General features: G+C 34.9%; 3 protein-coding genes across 4 annotated transcripts in view; 2 read left to right on the top strand and 1 right to left on the bottom strand.

Moving 5' to 3' along the window:
- The window catches only part of LOC120420223 (uncharacterized), a 204,988-nt gene that overhangs the window by 142,238 nt on the left and 40,818 nt on the right, over window positions 1–21,932 (bottom strand). The gene's annotated exons all lie outside the window — the stretch shown is intronic.
- Window positions 4,350–6,068, top strand: LOC120420225 (uncharacterized). The gene is made up of 2 exons (XM_039583214.2): window positions 4,350–5,139; window positions 5,208–6,068. Exons 1-2 carry the CDS (start codon window positions 4,351–4,353, stop codon window positions 6,066–6,068), a joined length of 1,650 nt encoding a protein of 549 aa, XP_039439148.1. The 5' UTR covers window position 4,350.
- Window positions 12,313–18,763, top strand: LOC120420238 (uncharacterized). Its single transcript, XM_052707632.1, has 4 exons — window positions 12,313–13,101; window positions 13,210–14,035; window positions 14,458–14,520; window positions 18,624–18,763. The coding sequence occupies exons 1-4, from the start codon at window positions 12,313–12,315 to the stop codon at window positions 18,761–18,763; spliced, it is 1,818 nt and encodes a 605-aa protein (XP_052563592.1).

Here is a 21,932-nt window from a genome sequence, read left to right as displayed (position 1 = left end):
TACCTGCGAGCTGTTTGAGTAGTCTTGCTGGTCCTCGTCGCTTTAAAGAGCTGATCTTATCAATTTTGAGTACAATTTTAAAACTACTTTTATGAATTATTAACAAGAGTTCACAATTTCATGAACATATTTCATGAAGTCGTGAACATTTGATCATAATCATGAATTATCATTCATATAATCATGAACTTTGTTCACCGCAAAGATTCATAACAGCTTACTACGAAGGGTTACATTTGTTTACTCTCAAGATGAGGGACCGATTTGGAGTGAGGTGACCGTAAAGTTCACGGCAGGGCCTACTCTTGTACGGATTCTAATTAAATTTTGTCCCCTCGCGGCTAAATTGATTTCAGCTGACTTTTCAGACGTTTGCCAAAATGATACCTGTTTGTTTACCTTTCAAAACTTTCCGAGTCTAATTTCGAAGTCAAAGTTGGGGTGGGCAAAGGTTAGCATTTTGATGGATAGTTTTGTGCAGCCGTTAAAAATGGTTAGTTCATTTACGAACCAAGCGACGCAAACAGTGTTGCCAGAATTTTTGCACGTTTTATTTTCGAAACCACTTTTAACAAGCAATCAAATTTAATTGCGTATTTTAGCAACGCACAAACGAATTGCAAATATTTTTTTTTTTCGCGCAAAATAAACACAAATCAAACGCAAATAAACCACGTGTGCTGATGCAAATTTTCAACACAAGTAAAAAAAAATGGCACTGGAGCACAAACAAAACCAACCAACAATTTGTCGTGCACGCAAAAAAGGCACGTCTCAAATCAATTAGCACAGTCGGCACAAAGCTGCAACTCGATGCCGTATGAGCACAGTTAAAAATGTTTAATTCTGAAAGATTTCAAAATGCAAAAATACAAAAAAAAAAACAAAAATTACAAAAATTACAAAAATTACAAAAATTACAAAACTACAAAAATTTCAAAAATTCCAAATTTTAAAAAAAACACAAAAAATACAAAAATTTAAAAAAATACAAAAATTACAAAAAATACAAAAAAGCAAAGATTCAAGAATTTTAAAAAGCTTGAATTTTGTTACTGTGTTCCGAGTGCACCGAGCGAATTGCTACGTGTTCGAGTGGCGCGGATTTGTTTTCGATTCGTTGCTGATTTTTTTGTTGTTGTTTTGTTGCGATTTGTTTCCTAAAGAAGAGTGGGGAAAACCCACTTTTCCCGATGACGGAGGACAATCGCTCACATTTCATGGTCACGGCTCATTCATTTCATCTGGAAGAGTTTTATTGAATTTCGATTTAAGTTGGTGAGATTTTTGTTTCAAGAAGAAGCATAAGAATTTTTTTGGCACCTTCTTCGCAAACGCCAAACCAGTACAAAGTTGGTTTGGTAAGCAATGGTTTGACGTTTGCGGAGGGTGCCGAAAAATGTCAACAAATCACTTGGTGCATTGGACAATTTAGTCCTAAAATTAAGCATAAATTTGAGATATTATTGTTCACAACGATAAAACTTATTTTTCTTAGTACAAAGACCCTTTGTACGATCACAAAAGATTTAAAATGGATTTTTTAATCAATTTTCAAAAAAAATCTTTCGGGCCCTTTTTGACCGAAAAGGTCCTAATTGACAGCTCGTTCCAAGAGGACCATAGTTGTTCCATCGAACAAATGTTGTCTCGTCCATTTTATTTTTTATTTTTTTTGCATTAACGTGAAAAAAGTGATCAGAAATGGATTTTAATTGTGTTTTTAAATCGTTGTACATACAAATTTACATAGGGCTTTAGGACTCTATTGTCAAATTCAAAAAAAAATCTATTAACAACAAAAGTTACCAAAATTACAAAATTTAGGTTCAAACAATTCAATTCGGTTTATTTAATGAATAATCAAATTTTAAATGAACGAATTGAATTGATTTTTTATTGTTATTTTTTTAATTTCTTTATTTTTTGTAACTTTTATTACTCCAAAAATATTTTGAATTTCTTAAATTTCTCTACACATTAAAAAAAAAACAAGAAATTCAAGAAATAGAAAAAAATTAAAATAAATAAAAAATCTATAGATCCAAAGAAACATAAAAAAAAAACAAAAAAATTAAGAAGTTTAAGATTTAAAAGAAACATGAGAAATGTTGTAAATTAAATAAAATCACTAAAAGAGAAGAAATTTAGAAACTCATATTCCTCAGGATATTTTTTGTAAAAAAAAAACTAAAAAATTCAATGAATCTTAAAGAATCAAAGAAATTCAAAGAAAAGTATTTATTTGAGCTAAAAAATATAGGAGACTCAAAAAATCCTGTAAGCCTTGAAATTAAAAAATAGAGAAATTGTTAAATTCATCAATTTTATTAAATTTAAGAAAATTTTATTCAAGAAATTGAAGAAAAATCTAGATTTCGACAAATTCTACAAGTGTTAAGAAATCAAGCAATTAATACAATTTAAGGAATTCAAGAAACTCAAAAAAAAATATTAAAGAAAATTAAAATAATTAGAAAAATAAAAAAAAATGTTTTTGAAATTTTAAAAAATAAGAAATTCATGAAAACAGCAAAAATTACGAAAAAAAATAAATTTTAAAAGTCATGATATTCAAGAGATTGAAAATCAAGAAATTCAACAAATAAAAAAAAGTAATAATAAAAAAATCAAAACAGCTGGGAAAATTCGACAAATTTAATCAAGAATCAAGAAATTGAAAGAACTCAAAATGTGGAATTCCAGAAAGATTTTCTGAAAAAATAAATAAATTCAAGAACTTCAAAAAATCTAATAATAACAAGTTCCAAAAATTGTAGTACATGTAAGAAACTCAAAATATTGAAGAAAACAAAAACATTTTTTTTTTAAATCTATTTTTTATAAATTCAGAAAAATCAGGAACTGTATAGAATTTAAGGTATTTATGATTTTTTAGAAATGAAAAAGTAGAGAAACTCAAGCAATTGGAAACTTAAATTTCGAAAAATTACAAATAAAATAATTCTAGGGAATCTAAAACTTGAAAATTCAACAATTTGAGAAATTTTAAAAAATAAAGCAATCAGAAAATTAAAAAAAATACAGTAATTCAAGATATTTGAAAGAATAGAAATTACACAAATTTTATAAATTTATAGATATTTAAGGAGTCGAGAAATTCAAGAAATTGAAAAAACTCCAGAATTACACAAATTCAAAAAACAATAATTCTAGAAATTTTTAAATTTGAGAAATTAAAAGGAACATTATGAATTTTAAGGAATCGAAAAATTTGAGAAATTAAAAGAATTCAAGAAAATTTTAGCAATTAAAAAAAAAATGAAATAAGAAAAATCCGATATTTAAAGCCCGAAATTTTAAAATAAACTTTAGTTTAGTATTGATTAATAATTCATCATTCGGTCAGATTGTTTGCCCATTCTGGAAATTTCTGAAAAGTTGGCATTTGATGCCCCCTAAAACATATAATTAAATAAAAAAAATTAAAATAGTGTTTTTTTTACAAACTTTATTAGTGACAAAAAGTAAAATTTAAAATCACCAACATTTTTTTAACGTGTATCATTTTTTCAGTGTTGTCCTTATCCATACCTTCTTTGCTTTGCCGAAGACACCAAATCGATAACAAATTTCTTCAAAAGATACAGATTTTGGAATTTTCATGTATCATTTTTGTATGGACAGCTACCAACTTTGTATGGAAAATTATATGAACAAACTAATGATGCAAAATTGCTTTTTTGTGTATACCGAAGGCACCAAAAAGTTTCAGTCACATAAAAAAATAAAAAAAATCGAATGACCGAAATCTGAGAGAATTGCTCAGCAGTAACATAACCAAACTTTTCGGCACCCTCAGCAAACGTCAAATCAGTACAAATTGTTGCCGGATCTTTTTTTCTGATCTCTCCCGGAAAAGATCCGGCAACAATTTTGTACGGATCGACGTTTGCTGAGGGTGCCGGAAAAAAGGTAAACAAATCACAAATCACCGCGTGTTTACGTAGCTACATTCTGACGGGTAGAGACTCACATTGAGGTTAAGCAACCTGCGCCATATTTTTTTCAGCTGGCAAAGCACGTTCGACGCATGATTTGAACCTTTTTCGCAGGTAGTTACGGACCGTTGAGGGTAGAAGGATCATCAAAAACTCTCTCTTGTTCCCTGCTGTGAGCAATAAAGTCATAAAAGTGTAATGGCAGGCGGGAAACCAGTACCGCCCATGCGTTAATCGTTTTAGTGACCCTTCGCCATGAGCGATCCCTTTTTATCAGTTTCATCTTTCTCCAAGACTCTGGACGTCTCGTCTGTACATAATCCCTCTACCTAGATTCAGATTCAAAAACTCAGTTCACGTTCAGCCCTCGTCGGTGCTAAATCGCAAAATGTCGAACCCCAACCTGCCATCCTCCGTCCTGGACCCGGACCGCTTCCCGCCGGAACTGCTGGATCACATCTTCCGGCATCTCGCGCTTCGGGATCTCAAGTCGGCGCTGCTGGTTTGTCGCCACTGGCGCGATCGGATCGGGGCGAGTTCGACGCTGATGGACCGGGTGGTGCTCCGATTTCCGGTGGATCGACCGCTGGACCGTCGACATCCGGGCGTGTGGCACGTCATGGCCAGGCGAGCCCGGCTCGAGCGTTGCTCCGTGGTTTCCGTGGAGCCTTGGTGGGCCGCTTTTGGGTCGAAGCTGGTGCGGATTGATTTGAGCAGTGTTACAGTGGATCTTCCGGTTTTGTTGGCGATGCTTCGGCAGACTACGAATCTTAGAGAGCTGGATGTGGGGTACTCGACGGTTGTGAAGGGTGAGGATTTCGATGGGGACTTGCGGTTGAACAGTCTGGAAGGTTTGCTGTTCCATCGCGCTTCACCGGGATTGGTGAAGGCTCTCAAGAATGGTTGTCCTAGGCTGAAGAGACTTTCCGTTACACATCACACCGCTCCGGGCGAGCCGGATCTACTCGAGCTGGTGCAGATTGTCCAGGGTACGCTGAAGGTGCTGAAGCTGAGACTGACGGACACCGTGCTGGAAGCCGTCTCGGAGATGGACCAGCTGAAACTGACCAATGCCTGGGTTCAGCACTGTAACGATGTACTGTTGACGGTGCAGTTCTGTCGTCTGCAACCAACACTCACCACTTTGAGTGTGTTTGGCAGAGATATTACAGGATCGGTAAGTTTTCCAGTGACCCTAAATATTTTCAGACCCCAAATAACAAAATCCAAACCCCTTTCCCACAGATACTATCCGAGATTGGTCAACTGCTGCCGAACCTGAAACACCTGTCAGTTTGCTTCGCCGGAATCGACCACGAAACGCTGTCGATGGACTTCCTAAGAACCGTGCCGAAGCTGGAGTCGCTTTACCTTCTCGGCGATCCTCACACGCGTCGATTCAAACACCTGCAGCCAATCGACCCTTCCCGCCGAGCCAACCTCAAAAGTCTCCAGCTGAAGTACCTATCCGTACATCCGGACGAAACGTGGCAGTTTCTAGCTCGGTCCCACCGCATCCAAACCCTCTCCCTTTCCTTTTGCCACCTGCAAAACTGGCCACAATTTGCCCAAGCCTTCGGACGGTTGCCGTCCCTGAAACAACTCACGCTCCACTACAACACCGTCCTCGCGTGGCCACAAACCCCAACCCGCTTCACCAACACCACCACCAAAGCCCTAACCCTAAGCTTCCCAATCCCAATCCCAAAGAACCACCTCGACAGCCTGCTCTACTCCTTCCCGAACCTCAGCGAGCTCAACCTGGCCGATACTCGCACCTTTGACGACGCCACGATCCACCACCTCAGTCACCGGTTCGCGAAGCTGCGCAAGCTGACCATCAAGAGCTGCTCCATCACGGACGAGACGGTGCGTCACTTTTGCCAGCATCCGGGACAGCTGGAGAGGCTCGAGTTGCGCACCAATTCGAGAGTGTCCCGGCAAGAGGTGGAGCGACTCGAGGAGAAAATTCGCACCGTGGTTTTTGTTCCCGCTGAAAAGGATAGCAGATTCCGCGTGTTCGAATCTAGACTCGTTTGGATTGGTTGGGTTGGGGTATTTGCGCTCGCGTTTGCGGTTGATTATTATTATTTTTCAAAGAAATAAATATTATGCAGAAGATCAATAAATATAATTTCAGCAATATTTTAGAAATATGACTTGAAACATTCAGAAACAATATCACCTTCGTCTAACCTAAAATTCTAAAATTCTTAATCTAACACAGACGCAGCCAGTCCGATGAAAGCATGCTGGAAAGTCTTGTGATTAGATTAAGCCCCAAGCACTTTTCTTATCAATAATAATAATTGCAGTAAATCCAGAACATATTACAAAAATTAAAGCAGCCAGCCCTACTGCGTTGTGTTTACTGCAAAGAGGATTCTGTGAACGGACCACATTTCACAGAATCAACAGGGGAGGAAGGATGCAGGCAAGGGTCCTGATTTTCGGTTCAATGAACAGAAACCACTCACTCATCGCCTATCCATTCGTCGCCTATTCCAACCCGCTAACATTCATGAGCAAATGAGTCTCGCAAGCAGCCAGCGAGTGGCCCGAACTATTCACACAGCGAACAAATACATCGTGAAAATATTTGCCTACTCCGTCGCTCGACGACGCTCTTACACTAACATGCTCAGCGAAGAGCCACTCGCACAAAATGCCAGCGCGGCAGGCTTTTTGTCTTCACGCCCTCAGTTTGCCATCAATTTGATTTTTTCTTGGTGGAAGCATCTCTGAATGGTGTCTTTAATATTATGAAATCAAAATAAATGCACAATTTAATTGATAACATTGATTTTAGGCAACCCAATTCAATGAGTATAACGCAGCGCATCAGAGAAAAAATGTTTTCAGTTCAGAGTGATCGGCGACGTTCGGCCTGCCTGAGCCGTTCGGAGACTGAGCCTTTCAGAGAGAGAGAAGGAGAGTAGAAGAGAGAGTGTTCGGGAGCGAATGGTGTGAAAGTGACAAACGGTAGGAATTCATCAGGGCAGTATCGCGTCGCCTACTATTTGTGCTCGAGAGTGGAGTGGTTGATTTTGAGCAATCAGGACCAGGGTTGTTAAAATATCAAAATATCAGCTCTCAGCAACTACAATTATCCCACCTGAATATTCATGCCTCAAATACAACTGCTCTTCTCTCCTTATTGAAACTCTCAGCGCCGAAAATAGCCGAACACGTTTTCGTGTTTACAAACTCGCGATTGACATTTTTTCTTTTCTCTCTCATTCCCGCTTCCACGATCATCCTACCGTAACAGTGTTTAACCACAAAAACCGCCACATAACCAATTTCACAAACGCAGTTTAACGGGCCGTCATGCGTGGTCGGCTCCTAATCGCCATCTCGCGTTCTCTCATTGCAGTTTTCGGAGAGATTGAGAGACTCAGTGGTGAGAGCGCATAGTCGAGGAAAAGGGGAGGAGTGATAGAGAGAGAGAATGATATCGCTGGGAATCACGGGACACAAGAAGAGATCTCACAAGCTTTAGTGACGGCCGCTATACTCTCGGATGTTTTTGGTGCAGAGATTATCAATTGATAGCTTTTCTATCACTCATTTGCAACACTGATCAGGACCCTTGGATGCGGGGACATACCGTACCAAACGCTCCGATTTATAGTTTAAATTTTTCAATGGGGATGGTGTTTGGTGTAATATGCAGTGTGTATGCTGAGAGGAAAATTGATTAGTATAGGTTATATGTCATATAGTATTATACAATGTTATCATAAAATGGAGTAGAACAATACAATATATGAATAAAATATGATTATGAATATTTATAATAATAAAAATTGTGAAATATGGAATTGAAATTAAAACCTCTGTTAAATAACTGCTTTAGACGTTGGAGTGTTTTTTAATACAAATATGTTCGCAATAGTAGAATTTGAATTAGCGAAACTGTTGAGATAAAAAAAAACGATTGAAATAATTATTACTTTTTCCAAAAATTCTAAAATTGTTTGATTCAAAAATTCTTGATTCTAAGATTTTTTAATAATTTTTCACGTGTTATTTTTTAATGTTTTTTGTATGCTTCAAATGCTTAATTTTTGTCGTCTTGAAATTTTCAAGAGTTTTTCAAAGAAATCTTGTATCTTGACTATCTATAGACAAAAGCTCAACGCTGCTTTTTGATGGTGAGAAATTTGACAGCTCCCATACTAAATGTCTCGATTTTCATACTTTTTGTTTATATTCTTCTAAAATAAAATACTTAACATATAAAAACTATATATTTTTGGTGCTCAAAATTCCTGCTGATTCGAATGGTGTACTTATCTCGATTGCAAATTTTTCGAACAGTTTTTATTTTAATAACATTCTAGACACATTTTGTACACCTAATCAATCAATACTTTTATCATAAATAATCATTTTATTGCTTAAAAATTGAGTTTTCCTGAGCTCCCATATTCAAATACATGGAAGCTGTCATTTCTAACACCATTGGCCACCTAGCGGCCATTTCAAACTGGATACGTCTATAAGATTATTTTGACATTGATTGATTTTTAATTTGAAGATTTTATAAGTTTTGGATTTTATTAATTTACTATGATTTTGCAATTTTTTTAGATTTTGAGATTAGTTTTTTATTTAATCGATTTTTTTCTCATGCACTTGTAAAAAGATTTGTAAAAAGAAGCCATTTTGCATAGATTAGTTTTTTGAACATTTGTTCAAGCTGGTGAACATATGAATATTCGCAAATCTAACAAATTTTCTGTTGTAGGTTATGATGCAGAGTGTTAAGATATAAAAAAGGTACACGGAAAAAAGTCTCGATCTTTTTTTTGAATCTTGATCACCATATTGAATGTGTGAAATACGCATGTTTTAATTTCTGATTTTTTCTTATATGTTTTAGGGGACTCAAAAAGACATATTTTGTGTTAGAGTTTAGGGTGATGCAAAATCTGGATTACACTCAAACCACCTTGAAGAGATGAATGCACAATGGTGTAAAATCTCTATAACAAATAAAAAAAACCCCGATGGTTTGACACCAACTGTTGTCAAACGAACGGGATCACTTTTTAGTTTGACACCCCTTTTATACGGAGTTCACACACACTACCAAACGTTTGATAGTGTTCGTGAGCGCCGTGTAAAAAGTGACAGTTCGTCAAGTCAAAAGTGACCAACCACCAGGGGTCGAGTGTATGATTTTTCGAACAAAGGTTGATTTTCAGGAAAAATCGAAAATATTGTGAAATTTGCAATAAAAATTTCCAAAATGTATTTTTTGCGTTGCAGAAATGTTTATTTCATGAAGAAAAAGCATCTCGGCAATAAATAGTTCTAAAAAAATGAGAAAATTACCTACAAGTTTTCCCTACAAGCCCTTTTTAAGTACAATAATTTCTAAATTTGGAACATCAAGTCCAATATTTTAAAATGATCGCCATTATTTCTATGTCCTCGTTTCCGTATATTCCGTATATATTCAAATTGTGAGGAATAAAATTCATTTGCCCGGTTTAAGGTTGAAAAAAAACTAATTCTCATATTCGATAAATAAAAAAACATCTTCTTCATTAAGAAAATAAGAAAAAACTTAATGTAATTTGCATTGGCCTATTTTTTGAAATTACCTATTTTATATATTACTGCATTTTTTTTATTTTGAACTTATTTTTTTTTAAAGCATATGTTTTAGAATTTAGTATTTTTTCAATATTGAAGTTAGAGATATTTTGCAAACATCGAATATCAACGTCATTTTTTGACACTTTTTTGAAATTTTATCATTGATTTTTGTATTTTTACGATTTTTTAAATTTAGTTTTTAAATTTTAATTTTTTTGGTTTGGATGAAACTTTGGGTATTTATGGGTATGAAATAGGGTCCAAAAGCCCTATGTAAATTTTGATGCACAACAATTAAAAACACGCTTAAAAACCATTTCTGATCACTTTTTTTTTTAATGCAAAAAAAAAGTTGACAAGACAACATTTTTTCGATGGATCAACTATGGTCCCCTTGGAAAGAGCTGTTGAGTAGGACCTTTTCTGTCAAAAAGGACCGCAAGGTTTATTTTTCAAAATTGATTTAAAAATCCATTTTAAACTCTTTGTTTTCGTAAAAAGGGTCATTGTACTCAGAAAAATAAGCTTTATCGCTGTAAACAATAATAACAGCAATCTAAGCCTCATTTCAGGACCCAATTCTGTATCTTGAAAAAAGGTTTTTTTATCGATTATCTGTCTTGTTCAAAAGTTTTAGGTTACAAACAGAAAATTTTGCATTGCCATTTCAATATAATGATTAACTGAATGCGATTCAGTAGGTAATCATCACTTTTGCTAAAACTCGGCAATGAACAAAAACATAGCTGAAAAATCAGTAACTACATATCTGTCAAACTGTAATGTCACTTTTGACTTATTGTTTTTTTAGGGTTGGAGAATTGATGAAATAAATGTATAAATAACAGTACTGGAAACATTTTAAATGGCAAGCAAAATCAAATTTTGATAACTAAAAAAACCAGCAACGATTGCTGAATCTTCAGAAAATTATCTGTCAAACTGACACAAGTAAATTACTGATATTTCAGCAAGATAATTTGACGTTTCTTTTGCTGAAATTTCAGTTGTTTTGACAACCATTTTACTGAAATTTCAGAAAACTATCTGTCAAATTGACAAATGTCAGTTAACTGTTGGGTCTTCAAATTAAGCTTAAATTGGTGATTATTATTGTGCACAACGATAAAGTTTATTTTTCTGAGTACAATGACCATTTGTACGACCGCAAAAGAATTATAATGGATTTTAAAATCAATTTGGAAAAAATAACTTCGCGGTTCTTCTTGACAGAAAAGGTTGATCCATCGAAAAAATATTGTCTTGTCATTTTTATTGCATTAAAATAAAAAAAAGTGATCAGAAATAGTTTAAAATCGTTTTTTTTTTTTTTTTTTTGCTTTTGTACATACAAATTTACATAGGGCTTTAGGATTCTATTTCTGTCTGAAGAAATCTCTGAAACATTTGGACCGACTATTGAAAAAGGTCTAAAAATAGATCCTGATTAAAAATATGACCCTTAAACCCGATTTGGCTCAAAATTGGCATAGTTACTTATTTTTGCCCTCGTTTTTGCCTAAAGAATCGAACCAGAGGTACCGTCATCTGGGGCGAATCGGGACACATGGGGCGAATTGGGATAGCAGTTTTAGCAATGTTGCAGCCTAATAGTTTGATATGTTTGATTGATTTCGGTCAGACAAGATTCAGAGCAACAGAATGTGTGAAAAGAAGCTTCTAAGGGCTTTTAAACGTGCTGTCCCTATTCAGACTGTAGTTCCGATTCACCCCAGTTGACGGTATCCCTGAAACCCCACCCCAATGTTAAGTGAGGGAAGAGAAATCGTCTAATTGGGTACTAAAATGAAGCTCAGATTGCTGATATTATTGTTTACAGCGATAAAGCTTATTTTTCTGAGTAAAATGACCCTTTGTACGACCACAAAAAGTTTAAAATGGATTTTTAAATCAGTTTTTAAAAATTAACCTCGCGGTCCTTCTTGACAGAAAAGCTCCTACTTGACAGCTCGTTCCAAGGGGACCATAGTTGATCCATCGAAAAAATGTTGTCTTGTCATTTTTTTTTTGCATTAAAATAAAAAAAGTGATCAGAAATCTCGTCAGAAATAATTTTTGATCGTGTTTTTTACCGTTGTACATAAAAATTGACATAGGGCTTTAGTACCCAATTGGGTACTAAAGCACTATGTAAATTTTTATGTACAACGGTAAAAAACACGATTAAAAACCATTTCTGATCACTTTTTTTTTTCATTTTAATGCAATAAAAATTATGGACAAGACAACATTTTTTTTATGGATCAACTATGGTCCCCTTGGAACGAGCTGTCAAATAGGAACTTTTCTGTCAAGAAGGACCGCGAGGTTAATTTTTCCAAATTGATTTAAAAATCCATTTTAAACTCTTTGTGGTCGTACAAAGGGTCATTGTACTCAGAAAAATAAGCTTTATCGCTGTAAACAATAATATCTGCAATCTAAGCTTCATTTTAGGACCCAATTGTATATAATTTTGCCTGATACTGTATGTATGCGATCTATGAGGGGTAGTAAAAATCTACAATAATATAAGGTCATAAATGTTGTAATGGCAAACGAAAACAAATATTGCTCAGGTGTTAATAGTTTTAGTGACCTCTTCAGCCTGAGCAGTCCCTTTTAATCACTTTCACCTTCATCAACTACCTCCCGGAATCCAGGTACTGTCAAAAAAATCCAAGTGTCGCCTTCCACAAACTCAGTTCACGCTCAACCCTCACCGGTGCCACTTCGCAAAATGTCAAACCCAAACCTGCCAACCTCCGTCCTGGACCCGCACCGCTTCCCTCCGGAACTTCTGGAGCACATCTTCCGGCATCTCGCGTTCCGGGATCTCAAGTCGTCGCTTCTAGTTTGCCGCCACTGGCGCGATCAGATCGTGGCATGTTCGTCGCTGATGAACCCGTTGGTACTCCGATTTCCGGAGGATCGCCCGCTGGACCGTCGACATCCGGGCGTGTGGCAAGTTCTTGCTAGGAACGCCACTTTTAGCTGCTGTTCCGTGATCTCCGTGGAGCCGTGGTGGAGCGCTTTTGGGTCGAAACTGGTGCGAATCGATTTGAACAAGGTTGTTGTGGGTCTGCCGGTTTTGCTGGCGATGCTTCGGCAGACTGCGAAGTTGAAAGAGCTTAGTATCGTGGATTCGATTGTTTTGAAGTGTGAGGGTTTCAAAGGGAACCTTCAGTTGAACGATTTGGAAGTTCTTAAGATCGAGAGGCCTTCACCGGGACTGCTGAACGTTATCAAGCGAGGTTGTAGTAGGCTGAAGGTGCTTCACGTTACGAAACGTTCCGTTACGGATGAGCCGGATCTACTGGAGCTGGTGCGGACTGTCCAGGGTACGTTGAAGGAGCTGTACGCGGAACTGACGGAAACCTTGTTGGAAGCCATCTCGGAAATGGACCAGCTGAAACTGACAGGAGCCGGGTTGGGACACGAGGAAGACACTACGTTGACAATCGAATTTTGTCGACTGTTTACTTGCGTCACCATTTTGACTTTGAAGGGCGCTGGGATTTCTGGATCGGTGAGTGTCACAACACGCTTGCATGAAAATAGTTATTTTTAGCTAAAACCAACCTACGCCATAATTTTAACAGTGGGCAATCGAATAACACCAAACCTTTTTCCACAGATACTTGCCGAGATTGGTCAACTGCTGCCGAACCTGAAAGAATTGTCAGTTTCCTTTGATTGTCTAACCATCGAACCACTATCAATGCAATTTCTCCGTACCATGCCAAAGCTGGAGAACCTGAGCCTTGCCGGTAACCCTCAACATTTTAAGAAACTTGGGTTAATCCATCGATCCTGGTGTCCCAGCCTGAAGCATCTTCAGCTCAAGCACATAGCTCTAAACCCGAACGAAACCTGTCAATTTCTTGCCACCTCCGACCAAGTCAAATCCATATCCATGTTCCAATGCCTCCTGCCAAATTGGACTCAATTTACGCAAACCCTCGGAACGTTGCCATCGTTGGAGCAAATCACAATGCACCATATCGTTGTCCCCGAGTGGCCTCAAATTCCCACCCAATCCACCAACCACAGCGTCAAATCACTGAAGCTAAAAATCCCAGCGATCCCCAAGGACCACCTCAAAACCCTAATAAACTCCTTCCCAAAGCTGGAGGGACTCCACCTGGCCGAAACTCGAACCGTCGACGACGCCACGATTCAGCTCATCAGTAACCGGATGGAGCAGCTCCGTCACCTGGCGATCCAGTCCTGCCCAATCACGGAAAAGTCCGTTCGTGCCTTTTTCCTGCACCCTCGAAAGTTGGAGAAGCTCGAGTTTGCCTTCGTCGCGGGAGTTGCCGATCATGAGGTTGAGCGACTCCGGCAGAAACTTGGCCCTTCGGTGGAGGTTTCGCTTAAGAAGCAGGTTGAAAAGGAAAATTACATCACCTTTGAGGTTACCCATGACGCGAAAGACTTCATTTTGCCAATCGTTGGGGCTTGTGTGGCGATCTTGTTGCTGAGTCGCGAAAAAAAAAAAAAACGAAGTTGACTTTATAGCTGTTGGCCACCATTGCTAGTACCAACTGTGGTATCCTGAACATTATACTAAATTAGGTAGTCAGCGATAAGTGTGTACATCTGTGGATGTATGAGTGGAAAGCGTGCGTGGATCGGGAGTTGGTAGTCTGAGAGATGAAGCTGAAGAATAAAGATGGAGCTTGTCTCCCGGTTAATAAGTAAATAGAATAGTGTTTCTTTAATCGCGAAAATACCACATTGGCGATCCTGCCAGGAGGATGAATTGTGGCGCTAAGTGGTGTCCTGATTATTGGAAGGATTGTGAAAGTTTTGTGAGTCAAAAAGGGTGAAAAAGTGATGACTTGTTCCGGTGTTTCCCGCAACAATGCGGCGTTTTCAGCAGATTGCGGAGCAATTAGCAGTGATGAAACGGCGGACATGATGGCCAAGGATTTGCTGGAGTTTGGTGAGCTTGTTCCGTTTTTTTTTTTCTTTTCTTTTTGTGAGCGATAAGATGCGCAAGTGTGGGAGATGGAGCGAGAGAGAAATATTCGGTACGGTCGCTTGAATCGCGTGTCACAGCCAGCTGAGCTAGCTGCTCGGGACGTAAGATAGTGTGAGTGTATGGCTCGAGCAGGGAGTGGATGACAACCCAGTCTGGTAAAATGGACTCTAAGCGGGTCAAAAGCGGGTTCGGTTAGCACACAAGTGGGCCGCATGATACATATTTTGTTTTGATCATTTGTGGGAATTAAAATAGCAAAGCGCGATAAGCTTAAGAGTTTAGTTATTGGTAGATATTCGTTTTGGTATCTTTTAATTCAGAACTTTTTTTTGTTACTGAATAGAATTTACTAGTTTGTGCTGTATTGTATTCAGTACATAGTTGAAAGATTCGCTTCAAGGTTTTCTTACAGTGTTTTACAGGGAAGATTAGTATAATACAAAGCATAATGAAATATTTCAGCAAAAATTATAAAACTATTTATAAATTCAAAGAATATGGAAGAGAGATTCGTAGTTATTTGAGATATTAGTTTTCCAAAAAGATTTGTGGGTTTCGATAGAATTACTCAATAGAGAAATCTACGTGCGCATGTATTGCGTGTATGTACACGAAAATAAAGTGAGGTTAAATTTTGTCCGGCCAGCAAAATCAAATGGTGCGCTAGTGTGCGTACGCGAATCGTCATAAAGCTAAATGGAAGTTATATAATTTGTTTGTGTCAATCAGTATGTTAGTGTACACACCTTGCTTTAGGTCAAAAGAGAAACCTCAAGGAAATGAGGAAATCTCGGGTGAGTGTTCAAAAAGCCGTTAGAGCCACCGTGATCTCCGGCATTAATTTTCCTTTTTCTTCAAATTGAAACAACATTTCACTTGTTTTCATTCAAGCATTTTTGAAATTGGTTTTTTCGTAAGTAGGTCGATTACCGATGCAAAAAGAGCTTTGTTTACCAATGGCTCTTACGTCCTTTTGAAAACTAATCCGAGAAATATACCCATTTTCATCACGCTAAGCTTTTCGACTTTTTCTCGTCACTTTTGCAGTTTGCCTTTATTTAGACAATATGTGCCAGATATATATTTGAGCGATTTAATACTTTGAAACTTTATAAAAACTCTGCAACAAAAGATTATTTTTTTTATGGATGAAAACAAAAAAAAAAGAAATGATTCACAAATTACCTATCTGAGGTGGTAAATAAATAAAAAGTTCAAGTTGTGTTTTAGTAAAAAGAGCACAAAGGGAAAGTTGTTATATTTGAGCTAAAATCTTACAAAGCATTAAACCAAATATTCAGTATATTCCATCATAAACTCAGAGAGTGGAAAGGGGAGAACAAAACTTATTATGTAAACAAGTTGTTAGTTTTAAGTTAATGGAATTGTTTTTAGTAAGTTGAGGAACGTAAATTCTTAAATTTGTATTCTTAAAACAGCGTTTTCGCTTGTTGGCCAATTAAAAATTATTTAGGTATTTTTGCTCACTACGGGGTGGTTGCCTAATGGACAGCAAGATTTTTGAATTTTATTTGTCTAATTTACCTACAAAATCAGTTGTTTTAATTTAACAAGTTTTCCAAAGAAAATGGATTGTTATATTATTTTAATGAATTATACAAACAAGAATCTGGTTTTACAATCGAAACAAGATATGCTTGGCATTGATATTAATATGATGTGCGCAGCATCTAACAAAAAAATGCATGTTTTTTTTATGATTCTTTTTGGCAAGTTCGGAATCTAGTCTACATTTGTGTATTAGAAATAAATAAATAGTTGACACAGGAGTAACTGATAGAAGAAATCTATATATATATGAAGAAAAAAAATTAAGTGCAAATGTATTTTAAAGCATCTTACAGTATTGCTATTGCAGCTTAGCGAAATAACATTATTGTTGTAAAATGAGAACGAATTATAAGAAAATCAATGAAGCAAGATTTGTTTATGTTTGTGTTTGTTTAAAAATCTCAGGAATTGATTGGAAATGCAAAAAAAAAATACCGGTAGAGTGAATGAGATCATTAAGATGTTCGAAATTGTAGCAAAAAGAGTTCCTGAACAGTTGAGTCGGGTTTAGCCCAAGGCCAGCTGCAACAAAAAGAGTTCCTGAACAGTTGAGTCGGGTTTAGCCCAAGGCCAACTGCAACAAAAAGAGTTCCTGATAGGATTGAGTCGGGTTTAGCCCAAGGCCAATCGTACTACAAAGTTGAGTCGGGTTTAGCCCAAGGCCAACTGTAGTAAAAAGAGTTCCTGAAAAGATTGAGTCGGGTTTAGCCCAAGGCCAATCGTACTACAAAGTTGAGTCGGGTTTAGCCCAAGGCCAACTGTAGTAAAAAGAGTTCCTGAAAGGATTGAGTCGGGTTTAGCCCAAGGCCAATCGTACTACAAAGTTGAGTCGGGTTTAGCCCAAGGCCAACTGTAGTAAAAAGAGTTCCTGAAAGGATTGAGTCGGGTTTAGCCCAAGGCCAATCGTACTACAAAGTTGAGTCGGGTTTAGCCCAAGGCCAACTGTAGTAAAAAGAGTTCCTGAAAAGATTGAGTCGGGTTTAGCCCAAGGCCAATCGTACTACAAAGTTGAGTCGGGTTTAGCCCAAGGCCAACTGTAGTAAAAAGAGTTCCTGAAAAGATTGAGTCGGGTTTAGCCCAAGGCCAATCGTGCTAAAAAGTTGAGTCGGGTTTAGCCCAAGGCCAATTGTAGTAAAAAGAGTCAAGTCGAGTTATTTTATTGAAAAGGACAATTATACTGTGAAGACAGAAACCTGTAAAAAAAATGGATTATAACATGAAAGTATAATAAAAAAATCAATAGAAGAACTGTAATCTTTGACCAATTGAAACTGACGTAATCTGTCCAAAGAAAGTTGTGGGAAAGTATCAGGATCACGCTCCAATGTAATGAGTCAATATTAATGATTATAGAGCATTCTAAAACTCACGGAAATATATCGCAAAAATTTAAGTGGCCAGCCTTACTGCATAATGTTTACAGCAAATAGAATTCTCTGAACAGTTAACATTTCACAGAGTTTACAGAAATACATAAATTAAGGAAAGATGGGGCACCATTGCCTGCACAGAACTCACCAAAAAGAATAATAAAAACTCATAACAAATAAAGCCACACATTGGATTACACAGTGATGAGATCCGCTATGGAAAAAGGTTCTAAAGCCAAATATATTATCCAAACAATGTTTCATTATATTTAGATTTTAAGTAGAGATCTATGTATTCAACGATGTTTGACGAATAAATAAATAAACCACAAATATAATGTACTACTATACTTAAACACACATATAAAAATATAAAAAGAGAATTACAAGATACGAACATCGAGATAGCGGGCCAAAAAAAAAAAAGAAAGTTAAAATTGTGATCAATCAAATTGAATATAATTAACATTACGCACGTACGTCAGGCAACATACCATGTATATATGTTTATCTCTAAATCGAGGAATCTATACATAATACGGAATAAATACAAAAAGCCAACCGCGGTAAGAACTGTTAAATTAATTATAACTATAGTGTAACTACCACGAAGGTTGAAGGTAAAGCAGTGAATCACTCTCTCAGAAAAATAGTTCTTATCACATAATGCTCCCTAATCAATTACATAAATATATAATCTAATGAGAAAAAAAAATCCAGCGATCTTGGTTTAAAAAAAAAACGATTTCATCTGAAACCAAATGATAAAAAGCCTAATAGGCGTAGAGCAATCAAGGTTATGTAAAAGGTTTATAATATAACTTGTTATATAGTTGAAGGAAATAGGATCAAGTTCTTAACAAACTAAACATATGTTCTTTAAGTCTCGGAGGATGTATTGTTCTGAAATTTATAATATGTAACAATGCTATTAAATAATGTCATTCAAGCCTTAGACAGTTTTCATTCATATTGATGTTATAATGAAAGGGTTAACAATGCTACATAGAGAATTATGATTTCCTATGCATGATATACTTAGTTCCACATTTGACGTTTCAGAGTTTGGTGTACTGCTGATTTTTTTTTTCCTTCTTTTTTTTTATTCTCTCTTTGCTTTAGTTCACTCGGAAGAGGACAGGACATCGCTGGCATCGTTGATATCGGCAGCCGAAGCCGATAACCTTCGCTCTACGGGACGGACACTTCACCAGGCGTTACAAAACATGAGACGAGAAGCGGCAGATAGGATTTTAGTCTAACATTAACTTTATTGTTTTGTTAGTATACTTATTATAACTTTCAATTTGGCAAGGGGAGGATGTGGCATCCTGAACATTATACTAAATTAGGTAGTCAGCGATAAGCGTGTACATCTGTGGATGTATGAGTGGAAAGCGTGCGTGGATCGGGAGTTGGTAGTCTGGCAGATGAAGCTGAAGAATAAAGATGGAGCTTGTCTCCCGGTTAATAAGTAAATAGAATAGTGTTTCTTTAATCGCGAAAATACCACACCAACCACTAGTGTCTTCCTTTTTATCTACAAGGACTTCGCCGCCCTGGGCTCCTAAGTGTATGAAAGTATGGCACGGAGCGACGGCGCCGAATACCCATATTTACACAAAGAATTTTAGAGCACCCGCCGCGGGATTCGAACCGGCGACCTCTGGATTGTGAGTCCAGTGCGCGTTCCGATTGATCCACACGGGCGGGTGTGCTGAGTCGCGTTGTTCTTAAAATGTTTAAATAAAAAACCCAAACATTTTCGCAACAATCTGGTTGAGGCATTTAGTAAAAATATCACCCAGCCTGCGCAGCCCACTGAAAAAAGTATGGTTGCAGTTAGTTTACGTTTCAAGTGATAGTTTTCCCGTCAGAGTGTAGCAATGTAAACAATGTGCTGACAGCTTGAAATACCACTCTTTTTAAATCATTCAGTTTTCGTCAAAAGCAATCCCTTTTAGAAGATTAAAATATTAAATACCTAATTCAAAACGAGTTAATAAAAAAATAATAATTTAAAAAAAACTGAAAACCTAAGATTTAAACAAACTAAATTAATAAATTCATAAGGTTCTTAAATTTATAAATTCTCAATTCAAATCGTCGTTAAAATTCTATTTTATTTGGAGACTAAAACTTCGGGAAAAAAAATATTTCATGATTCGATTATCCTCACTCCGGAGGATAATTTGGTGAGGGTAATCGAATAAGAACTGTATTTAACTTTTTCAAGCCCCTTTGATTTTTGAATTTATTTTTTAAAGCTTAAGTTTTTTGGTTTTTTTTTTATATATTTTTTTTTGATTTTTTAAATTTTCAAGCTCTTTAATTTTTAAATTTTTAGATTTTTTTTTTTGGTTTCAATTTGTTTATATCTGTCCTAACTTTATATTTTTTTTGAATTTTTTAAATTTTCGAATTTTAACTTTTAAATTTATTGTTGATGTTAATGTATTTTTGTTTTAGAATTTAAGTTTTCTTTTATTTAATAGGCTTTTAGTATTTTTATTTTATTTTTAATGGTTAGAATTTTAGAATTTAAAAGATCTTGAATATTAATTTTTTGTGAATATTTTTTTTGGTTTTTATTTTTTGTATATTTGTGTTTTTAAATTTCTTCTTTTACACTTTTAATGGATTTTTAAAATTTTTGAATTTTAATTTCTGAAATTCTGAAATTTTGAACTTTGGTTTTTTTGTATTTTTGATGTTTTAGTATTTTTGTTTTAGAATTTTAGGTTTCTTTTTTTCATGTTTAGAATTTTTAAATTTCTTGAATATTTTTTTTTGGCTTTAATTTTTTGTATATTTGTGTTTTGAAATTTCTTTACTTTGTATTTTTTATGGGTTTTGAAAACTTTCAAATTTAGAATTTTGAAATTCTTTGATTTTTTTATTTAGCTTTTGAAATTTTTGAACTATGTTATTTTTATTGTTTGAGAATTTTTGTGTTAGAATTTTAGATTTCTTTAATTTTTTAATATTTTTATTCTATTTATTTTTGATGCTTAGAATTTTTGAATTTTCAAGCACTTGAATTTTCTAATTTTTTGAATATTGGTTTTAATTTTTTGTATATTTAAGTTTTAAAATTTCTTTACTTTGTATTTTTAATGAATTTTTAAAATTTTAAAATTTTAACTTTTGAAATTCTTAAATTTTGAACTTTGTTTTTTTTTGTTTTTGAAGTTTTTTTTTGTTTTAGAATTTTAAATATCTTTTATTTATCAAGCTTTAAATATTTTTATTTAATATTTGATGTTTAGAATTTTTGAATTTTTTTTTGTTTTATTTTTTTGTATATTTGCGTTTTTAAATTTCTTTACATTGTATTTTTTATGGATTTTTCAAATTTACGAATTTTGACTTTAAATATTCTTGGATTTTAAAAATGTACGAATTTTTACTTAAAAAAAAATTCTTAAATTTTAGAACTTCGTTTTTGTCTATTTTCGATGTTTTAGTATTTTTGTTTGAGAATTTTAGATTTCTTTAATTTTTTAAGCTTTGAATATTTCTATTTTACTGTTCTTGAATTTCATAATTTCTGGATATTTTTTAATCACAAATTTAGAAGTCATATTTTAGGTTGGAGACCCAAATTCGGGGAAAAATATTTATTTCGTGTATCGATTAACCGGAGTGAAATTTTAACAAGGACTTTTATTTCAAGTTGATTTTTAATTTTCTATTTTTTTCTGTTTTGAGTTTTTAGAATTTTAGTATTTTTTATTTTATCTTTTTTAAATTTCAGATTTTTATATTTTTTTATATTTAAATTTTTCAAATTTTCAAGTACTTGATTTTTTTAATTTTGAGTTTGTGCTATGTGTTTGAATTTTTTTTACATCGTAATTTTTTATGATCTTTTTTATTTTTGAATTTTAACTTGCAAAATTTTTCAGTATTTAAATTCCTGAATTATCCTTTTTTTAATTTTTTTTCTATTATTTTTGTTTCAGAGTTTTAGATTTGTTTTATTTGTTAAGCATTAAATATTTTAGTTTTACTGTTCATTGATTTCTAAATTTCTGAATATTTTTTGTCACAAATTTAAAAGATTAAAAAATAATGTACACGTTATTTGAACTTTCTAATTTTTGAATGTCTCTTGACTTTTAAAATTTGTAAAGTTCAAAATATAATAACTTTGAAATGGGCTGAAAATCTGTTTTTTAGAATTTTAAAATGTTTTAAGCTTTGTATATTTTTATTTAAGAAGTTTTGAACTTCGTTATTTCTGATGGTTTTTTTTTTTCGCCAAAAATTTAAATTAATATTTTGATTGTTTTTGCTTCTATTTTACTTCATTCTGAGCAAAAACTAAAATCCGTCCTTTAAAATTTGGTCTTGAGAGGGAATTCTGGATTTTCAACATATAATTATATCGGGTACCGTCATCAGAGGTGAAATTGAGTCTGGGGGTGA

Source organism: Culex pipiens, chromosome 1 (assembly GCF_016801865.2).
Source record: "Culex pipiens pallens isolate TS chromosome 1, TS_CPP_V2, whole genome shotgun sequence".
In the NCBI taxonomy this organism is placed as follows: Eukaryota; Metazoa; Arthropoda; class Insecta; order Diptera; family Culicidae; genus Culex; species Culex pipiens.
The sequence above is the reverse complement of the archived record's forward strand: the minus strand, read 5'-3'. Positions and strand labels throughout refer to the sequence as shown.

Bases quoted from the DNA above. Each gene is read 5' to 3' on its own strand.
- LOC120420225 (XM_039583214.2), top strand. From the start codon at position 4,351: ATGTCGAACCCCAACCTGCCATCCTCCGTCCTGGACCCGGACCGCTTC. The intron at 5,140-5,207 runs GTAAGTTTTCCA...CCTTTCCCACAG, and splicing joins GCAGAGATATTACAGGATCG to ATACTATCCGAGATTGGTCA.
- LOC120420238 (XM_052707632.1), top strand. From the start codon at position 12,313: ATGTCAAACCCAAACCTGCCAACCTCCGTCCTGGACCCGCACCGCTTC. The intron at 13,102-13,209 runs GTGAGTGTCACA...CTTTTTCCACAG, and splicing joins GCGCTGGGATTTCTGGATCG to ATACTTGCCGAGATTGGTCA. The intron at 14,036-14,457 runs GTGTGGCGATCT...CGTTTTCAGCAG, and splicing joins TTTGCCAATCGTTGGGGCTT to ATTGCGGAGCAATTAGCAGT.